This window comes from Stegostoma tigrinum, chromosome 11, assembly GCF_030684315.1.
Source record: "Stegostoma tigrinum isolate sSteTig4 chromosome 11, sSteTig4.hap1, whole genome shotgun sequence".
Taxonomy (NCBI): Eukaryota; Metazoa; Chordata; class Chondrichthyes; order Orectolobiformes; family Stegostomatidae; genus Stegostoma; species Stegostoma tigrinum.
The window spans coordinates 50941242-50954868 of NC_081364.1; the positions used below are offsets into that span (position 1 = coordinate 50941242).

General features: G+C 39.3%; 1 protein-coding gene across 8 annotated transcripts in view; it reads left to right on the forward strand.

The window, feature by feature from the left end:
- Positions 1 to 13627, forward strand: part of fhit (fragile histidine triad diadenosine triphosphatase) — a 985246-nt gene that overhangs the window by 644454 nt on the left and 327165 nt on the right. For all 8 annotated transcript variants that reach the window (XM_059649946.1, XM_048547336.2, XM_059649947.1 and 5 more), the window contains 2 exons: positions 8292 to 8437; positions 11374 to 11403. In XM_059649946.1, the coding sequence (XP_059505929.1) occupies positions 8292 to 8437; positions 11374 to 11403 (176 nt within the window). The remainder of the gene's footprint in view (positions 1 to 8291; positions 8438 to 11373; positions 11404 to 13627) is intronic.

Sequence of the window (13627 nt, forward strand, 5' to 3'; positions counted from 1 at the left end):
AAGCCATGAGGCTCATCACGTCTGCACCAACCGTCTGAAGAGTATCCTACCCAGATCCAGCCCCACATTGTCCATGGCTGATCCACCTAACCTGCATATCTTAGGATTGTGTTGAAAATTGGACCACCCAGGGAAAATCCACATAGACGCGGGGGAGAATGTGCACACACCACACAGAATTGGCTAGAGTTAAACCCAGGTCTCTAGCACTGTGAGGCAGCAGTGTTAGCAGATATGCCACTATGCCACCCTGCTCATTAATTTGATAGTATCTGCTATATATGTCCTAGAACATTTCAGTGTGGATACTGAGTTGAATACTTGATAAGGGTCACATTCCTCTTATTACACATGTCTTGAAACAGTTTGTCTGTGAACTGTGGATAGTATCTAATCAGGTGTACTGAATAAACCAAACATATTGCTCATTGTTTCAATGATGGTCATACTCATATTGCTAAGTTGTCAACCATTTAGAAATTTCCTGGTGTTCTCTGAAAACTGTGAGTAGATCTGTTACTATTTTCATTTATGTACATATTGATGTAGATTCTCCCTCCATTGTTGGGAATGATGCGTTTAGTTTGAGTCATTGAATATTCTGATTCATCTCCGGCTAGTACACCCATTCGAGCAGAAGCTGCCTTGTGCATTCAATAAACATATGTCCCTGGTATAATGTGGACATGATATCTAGGCATAACATTTTTACTATTAGGACTACTCTTGAGAATGACTTATTGTGATATACCAAGTTCTGCTTTCCATGGTAAAAATAGACAATTTCTCTGAAATACCTTTTAATGTTGTCAGGCCATACTTGGCTAATGGTCTTCGGCAACTCTTGTGGTTCCTCATCTTCGGCAGTTCCTGATTGCAATTGTCTCTGGCCAGAGCATTACAGTTCAACTTAGAGAACATCTTCGACTTGATAGTCCAAAACAACAATAAGCAGATGAAGAGATATATCTTGGTTCAGTATGTTAAATGTGATTAACATGGCACCTGGCTTATGTCTCATTTGAATGTTGTATCTTTGCACTTTGACCAGTTGACACTGCAAATGTAGCAGTACACTCAGTAGTTTGCAACAGACCAATGCTGTGGCTTATGTTCTGTTTCAACAGTGCCTTTCTTTTAACAAATAAGTCAGTATGAAATTACATGATGCCAAATATCAGAGTTGACATCTCACGCTCTATATTGGAATAGCTTTTCTGCAGATAAAAAGGTTTTTGAACCAAATGCAATTTTCTTTTTGTCTTGCAAAAGATATGCTCCTCGGTTTTTTGGCAATGCAACCACTTTGAGATTCATATCTTTCCTGGAGTCATGGTATTGTGTTTCAAGATTTTGCTGAGAGGATTATAAATGTACTGGTGGTTGTTTTGCTACCACTGGAGATATCGTCCTTGTGGAATTCTCTTGGCAGAATATGTTTCACACAAAGTTGGAAAATGTGATGAAATTAAAAATCTGAGGAATGTACTGCAGATCATTGTCATCCTTTTGGAGTGGGCATATGTATCCTTGATCTTACCTAGATTGGGACACACGCTTGGATGAAATAAACAGACTTGAAGTTTTGTTGGCTGTCTTTGACCTGATACTGCATGTTATTAAATTCCAGTACCTGTGTTGCTACCATTAATTTTGAGGACATATACTGTTGTCTTACCTATAATCATGATATCTTCAGATACCCAAACAAATCCAAAGACATTTCATTCACCCTGTCCATGTGCTGCTGGAATAATTTTTGGCTTACTAATAGTTTACATGGTAACCACTGGAAACAGTACAGCCAAATGTTGTAAACTCCTAGGATAGACTGAGATGAGGAAGAATTTATTCTCTGGGTGTTATAAGTCTTTGGAATCCCTTGCCACAGAGAGTTATGGGGGCAGAGTCCTTGTGTATATTTAAGGCTGAGACAGATAGATTATTACTGGAATTAAATGTTATAGGAAAAGGGCAGGAAAGTGGACATGAGGAATATTGGATCAGCCATGAATGGCAAGAAGGCTCAAGGGGCCAAATGACCCACTTCTGTCCCTATTTCTTATGAGCTTAAGGTCCTAGGATTCTTCTGTTAAATAAATAGACCTGTAAACATGCTTCACATATTCTTACTCTTATGGAACCATCTTTCTTTAAAATACATGTTCTGGAGTTATGACAACCTGTGGAAGATCTACCTTCTGAATTGTACCATTTTGCTCCATCGTATTCAGTTCCACTGGAAGCTTTTCCTGAATGTGTAAATTACACTTCCTTGGAGAATTAGTTGCATATTCCTTTAGATGAAAATATTGCACTACCCTAAAAATTGGTCTGGGTACAAGTGTTTGAGATCATTGATTCAGTTGTATCACACGCTGTTCCACTCGATTGGATGCAGTTAGAATCTCATAACTGTAATGGGATCTGAGCATGCTGGTGATCCTGCCACTGCTGTCCATTGCTATTGAGCAAGTAGAAGATTTTGAGAAGCTAGATGAGTTGCCATATTGGCTCCATTGTGTGCTTCTGCCAATGGACAAAGCTAGTGGTTTATTTTATGCTGTGAGATGAGTTCTTTTGAGCCTATTCCATGAAAAGCCATTGACTTCAGTATGACTTTCAAGATGTGTAGTGCTAATATGTTGGCATGAGCTCAGATGTCAATTTTAGTTTTAGGATGTTTTTATCCTGCCTTTTCAGGGCATATGATGTTAACAGTTGTTGAAGTTCTAGCAGTAAAGGGCAGTAAAATAAATAGAGTTTTTTCAGAGAACCAGTACATGAATGATGCACCAAATGCTCACATCTTTTGCTGCTAGATTCTGAGACTTCTTTGCAGAAGTAAATTGTTTGTTCCATGAGTTTTTGGTGCAATCCATCCCACAAAGAAATATTCAGCCAGTACCATTCATGAAAATTTCAAAGCCTGAAGAATAAGAATATTGTTGTCATTATGTGTTTTTTTCCTGAAGGAAGTTTTTACAAATTTTCTATGGAGTTGTGAATTGGAATGTGGACCTTCCTCCTTCAGTGTGACCTTAAGGCTAGACCTATAGATCAGTTAATTTTATTAATGTCAAGTTACAACACAATGTTTTCCCATTGTCACCTCTCTGAGAATATGCCTAAATTTAAAATATGCATAAGGGGGCACAGATCAGCATAATTAATCAGGATCCAAAGTAATGCTGATCATACAGGCATGTTTCTTCTCTGATTGCTGAAGTGATGTTTCAGTTCATTTAAACATTGTAAAAGCAAGATCAGGCATTGTTTAGGAGCCTGCAATCAGGGAATCTTTTGAATTTTAAATTTGCCAAGTAGATATTTATGACATAAGTATATAAGGAAATAAAACACTGAGCTGGATGGGTGAAGTTTTGTTTTAAAATTGTACTGAAATAATTCTGATTAAAAGATCACAAAAATAACATGTCCATTGGCAGAAGCACACAATGGAGCCAATATGGCAACTCATCTAGCTTCTCAAAATCTTCTACTTGCTCAATAGCAATGGGCCACCAGTGGCAGGACCACCAGCATGCTCAGATCCCATTACAGTTAAGAGATTCAAACTGCATCCAGTCGAGTGGAACAGCATATGATACAACTGAATCAATGATCTCAAACACTTGTACCCAGACCAATTTTTAGGGTAGTGCAATATTTTCAGCAAAAGGAATATGCAACTGATTCTCTAAGGAAGTGTAATCTTATCACAAAAATAACTCCCCTCCTGATAGATGCAGTTGGAGGATATTCTCATTTGAGAATCATGACCATGGACAGTTTCATTTGGATGGATGGTTTAATTGAGGCACTTAAAAGATTGAGAATGCTTGAGAATATTCTAGTCGCACACATACACAAGAATGTTCAAACTTTCTCTACCTCTCAAATAAGTTTCTTATCTGAAAACGGTGTAGAACTGAAATGTCAGTGTGAATTGTGCGTGCAAGTTCTGGAGTGTGGCTTTAACTTAATACTGTTACCCTCAGATACAGCTGCAACCACTGAGTCCAGGCTGACACACAAATAGGTACCCATTTTGAGAGGATACAGGGAGGTGATGGCCTAATGGTATAAATGCTGGACTGCTAATCCAGAGACTTAGGTTCTGGGAACCTGGGTTTGAATCCCACCTTGGCAGATGATGGAATTTGAATTCAATGAAAATCTAGAATTAAGAGTCTTTTGATGACCATGAATCCATTGTCGATTGTTAGAAAAACTGACCTGGTTCACAATTGTCATTGAGGGTAGGAAACTGCCTTCCTTACCTGATCTGGCCTACATATGATTCCAGACCCACTATAATGTGGTTGACCCCGATCACAATTAGCGATGGACAATAAACGTTGACCTAACTGACAACACGCTCATCTTGTGAATGAATTTTAAAAAAGGAATTTAAATAAGTTTATGTTGGACTGTGAAGTTGGTCGCCATTGGGTTAAAAGATCTAAAGAAATAAAATCACAAAGTAAGGAACTTTGTCCCTTAAGTGTCCTTAACTTGGAGCTGTAGAAGATCAAACTTCTGTGAAATTTATGACTCAACATCCAAGTTAAATCAGTATCTGTGAATATTAGGCTATTGGAGGTAAATCAGGAGGAGTTGGGAGAGCACCAAGGTCTGCTTTTGAAAAAGACATTGAGGAGGATTTTTTTTAGAACTGAGTCAAAAAGGAAGATAAGGCCAAAAGACATTCTGGAAATCTTTATCTTTGCTGAATTACCATAGTGGCATACTGCAGAAATTGAGGAATGAGAGTTCGTAATCAAGTATTTAAAGAATAAAAGGATGGGTTACTGATTCTACTGAAGAACAAAACTCACTGCCTTGGTACAACCCTGAGCAGACTGAACCTTCTTCAGTTTTCTTCTTGCAGTTCAGAAGTTTAAGGAAGTTATGTGGGAGCTACAAATTTTTAAAGTGCCACTGCACACAATCATTTCACCCAGAACACTACATAAAATATTTGGGTAATGTTACCAGTTACATCATTGCAGAAGATTCTGGGCCATATAATTAAAATCTCATATCAAGCATACACCAGATCCAAAACAGCGAGCAGAGGCCATTACAATATATTGAGCTCTCTTCCTGATTTCCCACTGTTTAAAGAAGATTAGCAGCTATCATTGGAACTAGGGTCTGATTGTTATGTGCATTCTCATTTTCAGAGTCCGTTACAAATAGAATGTTATAGATATCATTCTGATGATTTCAGCAGTGAACAGGAAAGGGTTAAGGCTGCTTCACTGATTTTTGATGGTTGAACTAATCTAATTGTGATATACACAATCTCAGCAGAAGAAAATATTTTTGTTAGTTTTCCTGCCTTTCTGTATACTATGGCCTCTGTCATGCATCAAGGAAATTGAGTCTGATGAGGTCCATTGCTAATGGGTTCTCTCTAATTGCTTTTGGATAACTGTTTGTCACGTACTTATAGAAATTAGACTGAAGGTTATTTGTACTACTATGTGTGTTATAATAGGATATGGATATGGAACCAGGCAGCTCTAACAAGCCCCTCAATATATATAATAGGATTTGTAAGCTTATAATTTCTGTAAGTTCTGCTTACTTAACCTGCTTCAGGGCCTTTGACTTTTCCAAGTTTATTGAGAGTTAACTGGGACTCTTCATACCAACATTTAAAGTACCTAGCTACACCTAATGTCGCAGCAGTCTATTGCAGTACAAGTCTTTTTTAGTATAATAAAGGCAGCAGAAAATCAAAGAAGTGATATAAATTGTGAAAACGAAATGAACAAAAAATGGGTCCAAATACTTTTTCACTTCCAAGCTCGTTAGATGCACCTGTTAGAGTTTAATCCGGACAAATGCAAAGCGATGCATTTTGGAAGATCTAACACAGGAGGGAAATATACAGTAAATGACAGGACCCTTAGAAGCCTCAATATATAGAGGGATCTAGGCATAAAGGTCCTCGTTCCCTGAAAGTGGCAACACAAGTCAATAAGATGGTCAGAAAGGCATACAGCATGCTTGTTTTCATCGGTTGGAGCAGAGAGTATAAAAATTGGCAAGTCGTTTTTCAGCTGTATAAAACTTTAGTTAGGCCACATTTGGAATAATTTATCCAGTTCTGGTTGCCACATTATCAGAAGGATGTAATGGCTTTGGAGAGGATACAGAAATGGTTTACCAGGATGTTGTCCATCTTGGACAATATTAGCTATGAGGATAAATTTGGTTTGTTTTCACTTAAACATTGAAGGATGAGTGGCGACCTAATAGAAGTTTACAGAGCTATGAGAGGTGAACAGATGGTCGGAGTCTTTTTCACAGGGTAGAAATGTCAATTACTAGGGGATATATGTTTAAGGTAAAAGGTCAGAGGATTAGATAGGGTGGACAGTGACAGTCTTTTTTCAAGGATGATGATGTCAACTTGTATGACGGGCCATAGCAACAAATTGAGGGGTGATAGATTTAAGACAGATGTCACAGGCAGGTTCTTTACTCAGAGAGTGGTAAGGGCGTGGAACACCCTGCCTGCCAATGTAGTTAACTCAGCCACATTAGGGGCATTTAAACAGTCCTTGGATAAGCAGATGGATGATGATGGGATAGTGTAAGGAGATGGGCATAGATTAGTTCACAGGTTGGCGCAACATTGAGGTCCGAAGGGCCTGTTCTGAGCTGCATTGTTCTGTGTTCTATGTAAAAGGGGGTAAGTTTAACGGAGACCTAAGAGGAAAATTTTTTTCCATAGTGGGTGGTAAGTGCCTGGAATGCACTGCCAGAGGAGATGGTGGAGGTGGATATAATAGCAATGTTCAAGAAGCATCTTGACAGATATACGTATAGCCTGGTAATAGAGGGATTCAGACTGCATAGAGGCAAAAGGGTTTTTAGTTTAGAAAGGTGTCTCATGTGGATACAGTCTTGATGGGCTGAAGGGCCTGCTCCTGTGCTGTACTGTTCTTCCTTCTTTGTATGTATCAGAAAACAGAGAACAAACACAAAGTATAGCTTTCAGGGGCATAAGTATTTTAGAGATATGGTATGTAGATCAGTGTGATTCAAAGTATAAAAGGGATTGAAAAAACTGGCTAAACTTCTCTCTGCTGCCCTGCACTCACTCTGCTGAGTGAATCCCTGTAGTGTGGAAGCTGGCCATTCAGTCCACACCGACCCTCTGAACGGCATCCCACCCAGACTCATCCCTGCATTTCCCATGGCTAACCCGCCTAGACTACACATCTCTGGATGCTACAGCATGGTCAATCCACCTGATCTGCACATTTTTGGACTATGGGAGTAAACCAGAACACCCCGCAGAAACGCAGAGAATGTGCAAACTCCACACAGACAGTTGCCTGAGGGTGGAATTGAACCCAGGTCCCTGGTGCTGTGAGGCAGCCGTGCTAACCACTGAGCCACTGTCACTCAGTATGTGGCTGTGTATGGTACAGTTCAGATACGGCCATAACATGCAGGAGTGAAGACTTGGTGACACATCAAGCTGTATTCCAAGAAGTACAAATACCTTAAAATACATTCCAGAATCTTTTACTTGTGAAGCGTATAGATGGAGTCTGTGAGTTAGTTTAATTCCATTTTCAGTATTGCGGTGGCTTCAACAGGTGACACAATCTAGTTATCAAATCAAAAGAAATTACCTCAGGTGTAGTTGCAGAACCTGTTGCAACTTTCAGTGTTGTTAGCACTGGCATTATCTTTTCAGTTGAAAATATCAGTCAGTGCTTTTGCGTATTCTACATGAGTGTTACGTTATTTCAGCAATAAACTTCAAGGTACAGGTTGAGGATAATGTAAATTGGTTTTTTACCAACTGTGAATGGGATCGCAAAATCTCAGTGTCAGCATCACATTTGAACCAACAGTCTAAAGTCAAACATTGTGACAAATTTCGCTATATGAAGGAAATTTTGATGAAAGAAAATCTCTGCAAGGGACTTTTCGGAAACTGTTCCGTTTCTAAAGGAAGAAATACCTTAACTTTTATTTCAACCTTGTTTTCTTTGAAGAGCAGCCATCAGAAAAATAACTGCTCAATGAAGCTGGGATTGTTCATTGCTGCTATGGAACATCATAATACGGTGCTAAACACTTCTCTGATTTGACTCTAAAGTATCTCTTTAAAAGCTTTCAGAGGATAGGTTTTTGTCGTAGATTATATAGAAAACACAAAGTTGTTCTGTTTTGTATATTTTTGCTACTGATGTTTAATATAATTTATTCTTATTTGAACTTCACATCGTTATTTTCCTTAATTATCTGTAATAAAGACGTGTTAGTTTGTCCAATCAGACCAATTGAACGTTTTCGAGATCTACAACCAGATGAGTTGATAGACTTGTTTCAGACAAGCCAGAAAGTCGCAAACGTTGTGGAGCAGCATTTCAAAGCAACATCGCTTACCATTGTCATTCAGGTTTGTAAGTTAACTGTGAGTGATTCCTATAAGTAATGAATGAACAGTAGCTTCACTGAAATATTTTAACTCCTCAAAATTCAGTGCAGTTTACATAATGATTGTGCAACTGGAAAATTTGAAGAATGTAAGTTTGAAGAAGTATTGTTCAGTTTATAGATTGAAAGATATTTCCCTGCTGCATCTTATCTGCACTGAGTTCTTAGTTGTTTTGCTGAGTTTCACATTTAGTTTAAAGGTATTCAAAACAGCTTCTATTTCCAAAACAGAATTTAGCAGACATGCAATAATCCAAAAACGGTTTCATTTATTGTCAATGGAAGAAGGGAAATAAAATGAAACAAGGCAAATTGAAAGGAAAAAGAAGCCATCTGCCTCCTTGCCCTTTCTTCTTTTTTAAATTGTGTTTTTGGCTCTCATCTTGTTTTCATACAAATTCCCATGCCATGCAACTTCTTTCATCAAGTTTCTTTTTTCATTGCCAGGTTAGTCTCTGCACTTCCAAACAGTCCCAATGACATCTGCTTTATTCAGGCTTTGTGGTGCCATGTATTGTTAAATGATACTCCAATGACTACTTATTGTCACTCTCTCCTCATTCTCTATAATCTAGCTCCTGAATTCAACGTAGCTCAAGACTACAACAAGGTCTGGAGTCAGTGATCCTGATAAAACTCAAACTGAACATCCGTAAACATCTTATTGAACAGTATGTTCCACTCGATAACACCGCTGATGACACTTTCCATTGCTGACGATTGAGATTAGGCTGACAAAAGTAGTAATTGGTTTAGTTAAGTTTGAGAGATAGTAGGAACTGCCAGTGCTGGAGAATCTGAGAATACAAGGTGTAGAGCTGGATGAACACAACAGTCTGAGCAGCATCAGAGGAGCAAGAAAGCTAATGTTTTAGGTCTAGACCCTTCAGAAATTAACCTTTCTGAAGAAGGGTCCAAACCCGAAACATCAGCTTTCCTGCTGCTCTGATGCTGCTTGGCCTGCTGCGCTCAACCAGCTCTGCACCTTGTTATCTTAGTTAAGCATGACTTCTTTTTAGTGGGCAGGCTACAGCTAGGAAAAGTTCCATATTATTGGATAGACGACAATGTTGTAAATGTGCTTGAACAGCTTAGTTAAACTGCATCTGGTTTTGGAAGACTGCAGTGTTACTGTGGATTTCATTATGAGGGCCCCAGAGCCATTTCTGTGTTTATCACACTGGGCCATTTCTTGATTCATGTGGGGAGAATCAAGAAAAAGCTGAAGGTGTGGGACCTCAAGAAGCCTAAGAAAGATCATCTATTTTGTACTTCTGGCTGAAGATGGCTATAAATGATTCAGCCTTGATTTTTGCAACACCATGCTGTGCTCTGCTACTTTTAAAGATAGGGTTGTTCATTGAGACAACTCCCCCTATTAGTTTAATTATCCACTGTCATTTATGACTGAACGTAATTGGAAAACTAATCCATTATGGAATGACAAGATAAAATGTGAGGCTGGAAGAACACAGCAGGCTAAGCAGCATCTCAGGAGCACAAAAGCTGACGTTTCAGGCCTAGACCCTTCATCAGAGGGTCTAGGCCCGAAACGTCAGCTTTTGTGCTCCTGAGATGCTACTTGGCCTGCTGTGTTCATTCAGCCTCACATTTTAACTTGGAATTCTCCAGCATCTGCAGTTCCCATTATCTCCCATTATGGAATGACTTAGCTCTGTCCATCACACTTCTTCTGTTTAGCATGAATGTGTTGGAGCCTTGTATTGTAGCTTCACTAAACTGTCAGATTATTTTCACATATCCATCGTGATTGATATGTTCTTCTACAGACCTCACTGAGCTCGGATTAGTCATATGGCTTGATGATTATGAAAGAAGGAAGGATGTGGTAGACTACAGGTGGTAGTTTAGCTACATGTCCCCAGTTAATTGTTTACTCAAAGTCATCTGGAGGCTGTATTTCAGCTCGTGGATATCAGTACAATGCAGTGTGGTGTAATGGTGGAATGGAATCCATGGAACAAATTGCCAGCAATCTGGTAATTTACAGTTAGGGGTTTTGGGAAAGATTTAGAGTCAGAAGGGGAAAGCTAAAACTTCTTTACTGAGCATCAAAAACCACAGATAATCTCTCCATTTTGATGTTCCGTCCCTTTCCATCATATGTTCCCAATGGACATAAACTTGTCATCCTCATGGTCTCTCTCCATCACCACAACACACCCCCTCCTTCCCCAGGCTCTTTCTACTTATGTGCAGTCTCTTCTGTCTCTGTCATTCCTCTTAGTGATCTCACTGGCACACCTAGCTTCTTACAGGATCTCTGTTTCATGTCTCTCAGCTGTGCTAAAAGCCCTGTTATCCACAGCTCCCACAGCTCAGTCTCCACAGCTCCCAACTTTCTCGATTGTGCTTGGCCATCTGCAGCATTCTGGCTTTCTATTGCAGGCTTCTCAGTCGAGCTGGCCACCAGAAAATAAACACAAAAATATTGCAATGATACCCTTAAATTAAATTCAGCAGGAAATATTGGGAGCAATGTGTTTCTATCAAACAGTAACTTTTACAAAAAAGTAGAAATATGAAGTATATGTTCATTCATTTTAAACAGAAGGTATTTGCTGTAGACCTTTTCCCCATAAGAAATAAAGCAATTTAATAAACATGATGGCAATTTGATTGAAATGATTGGTCTGCCACATGAAGTTTCTTGATCAAATTCTTATCCTTTAAAGAGCTGAATCAGCAGTAAATGCAGGTTCCAGCACAAATAGCTTGCTGTAAACAAAACTGGCTGTGATAATGGATGACTGCCCAGATCGTGTATAACTGCCACTCATCTTCAAATTATTTAAAATGCATGCTTTAATTCACTGTCAATGACTTCTTGCAAAACATTATCTCCTCATGTGCTCCTCATGTTATTTTTTCTTGTAGGATGGACGTGAAGCCGGGCAGACTGTGAAAGTGAGTGCCATTTAATATTGGTTTTACTGTGCTGTGATTCATGATGCCTTTGTTGGATCAAGAGCTCAATATTCTGAGTTATGGGTCCATATAGCCACATAACTGTCATCTTATCATTTAGCATGTAATTGTTTCGGCAATAGAACATTATTTATAACACTACCAGAGAAAACTAATTTAATATTTACTTTGGTGTCCTTTGGGAAAGAAATGTAACTTAAAAGGAAGCTTCAATAGGTTTTTCTCCGAGCTTAGTGTTATTTTGAAAACCCAGCCACATAAAAATTTGTTTGCAGACCCAAAGACTTCCAATGCTGTCTCACACTTTGTGCAAATGTTACTTTTACTATCCATTAATAGAGGGATCGAGTTCCGGAACCAAGAGGTTATGGTGAAGCTGTACGAAATTCTGGTGCGGCCGCACTTGGAGTATTGTGTACAGTTCTGGTCACCGCATTATAAGAAGGATGTGGAAGCTTTGGAAAGGGTGCAGAGGAGATTTACTAGGATGTTGCCTGGTATGGAGGGAAGGTCTTACGAGGAAAGGCTGAGGGACTTGAGGCTGTTTTCATTAGAGAGAAGAAGGTTGAGAGGTGAGTTAATTGAAACCTTTAAAATAATCAGAGGGTTAGATAGGGTGGATAGGGAGACCCTTTTTCCTAGGATGGTGACGGCGAGCACGAGGGGGTATAGCTTTAAATTGAGAGGTAGTTTCTTTACTCAGAGAGTAGTAAGGGAATGGAACGCTTTGCCTGCAACGGTAGTAGATTTGCCAACTTTAGGTACATTTAAGTATTCATTGGACAAGCATATGGGCGTACATGGAATAGTGTAGGTTAGATGGGATTGAGATCGGTATGACAGGTCGGCACAACATCGAGGGCTGAAGGGCCTGTACTGTGCTGTAATGTTCTATGTTCTAGGTTCTATGTTCTATGTTCCATGTGATGAGCTGTTCAGTGAAAAATGAAGCATCAGTGTGGTTGAATTAGTTCAGCCACATGCAGCGTTTTACAGGGGAGAAAAAAAGAATTTCTACTAGCAGTTCAGACCATAATTTAAAGAGACATTCTTGCCCTGTGCTGAGAAATTTGCACAGCTATGACTCCAGAGTGACAAATCGCAATCACTATATTGTTTCACTTGATTATGAAGCGCTAAAACTTGTTAATATTCTCCCATCTTTGAAAGCTACAATCAATATTTTAAACAAAATTTGAATCTGTACAACAAAAGACGGGGCCCAACAAAGTACTTATTTTTGTTTACTCACTGGACATGGGAATTGCTGGCTGGCCAGCATTTTATTGCTCATTCCGAGTTGCCCTTGCGAAGGTGGTGGTGAGTTTGCTTCTGGAATCACTGCAGTCCACATGCTGTAGGTTGACTCCCAATGCCGTTGAGGGCAGAATTCCAGGAATTTGACCCAGCTACAGTGAAGAAACAGTGATATATTTCCACGTCTGGATGGTGAGTATCCTGGAGGGGAGCGAGCAGGAAGTGGTGTACCCATGTATCTATTGCCTTTGTCCTTCCAGATGGAAGTGGTCATGAGTTTGGAAGGTGCTGTCTAAGGATCTTTTGGTGAATTTCCACAGTGCATTTGTAGCTAGTACACACTGCTCCTGAGCGATGGTAGTAGAGGAATTGGATGCTTGTGGATGTGCTGCCAATCAGTCGGGACACTTTGTCTTAGATGGTGTCCAAGTTCTTGAGTGTTCTTGGAGTTACACCCATCTACATAACTCACTACTCACTTTCCTTTCCTGCCTTCCATGTTAGTTGATCTTGTTAACACTTCAGACACTGTCCACTTTTATTCAAATCTCCTTTAAAGAAAATATTTCTCACACATCCAACCTCCCATTCCTCTACAAACTCATTAAATATATTATCGCCTCGTGGTCCTGTGCTCATTACTAGAACTCCATGTTTGAATCACTGTAATCCAGTTTCTGTGCCAGCCACAGTATCACAATGGCTTTTTATCAAAGTCATACCTGACCTGATTGTGACACATATAAATTCTACCTTTTGTCCCCATTGTTCTGACTTGTAAAGGTTTTGAGAACCGGAACATATAGGCCATAGGCAAAAAAAAAGGACAATGTTATGAAAAACTTTTTCATGTCTTTGGCTAGAATTTATGATGCAACATCTGATTATGCTGTGAAGGCAGTTTCAAACAAGGCAATTAAAGGGATACAGAATTATTTTCAGGAAA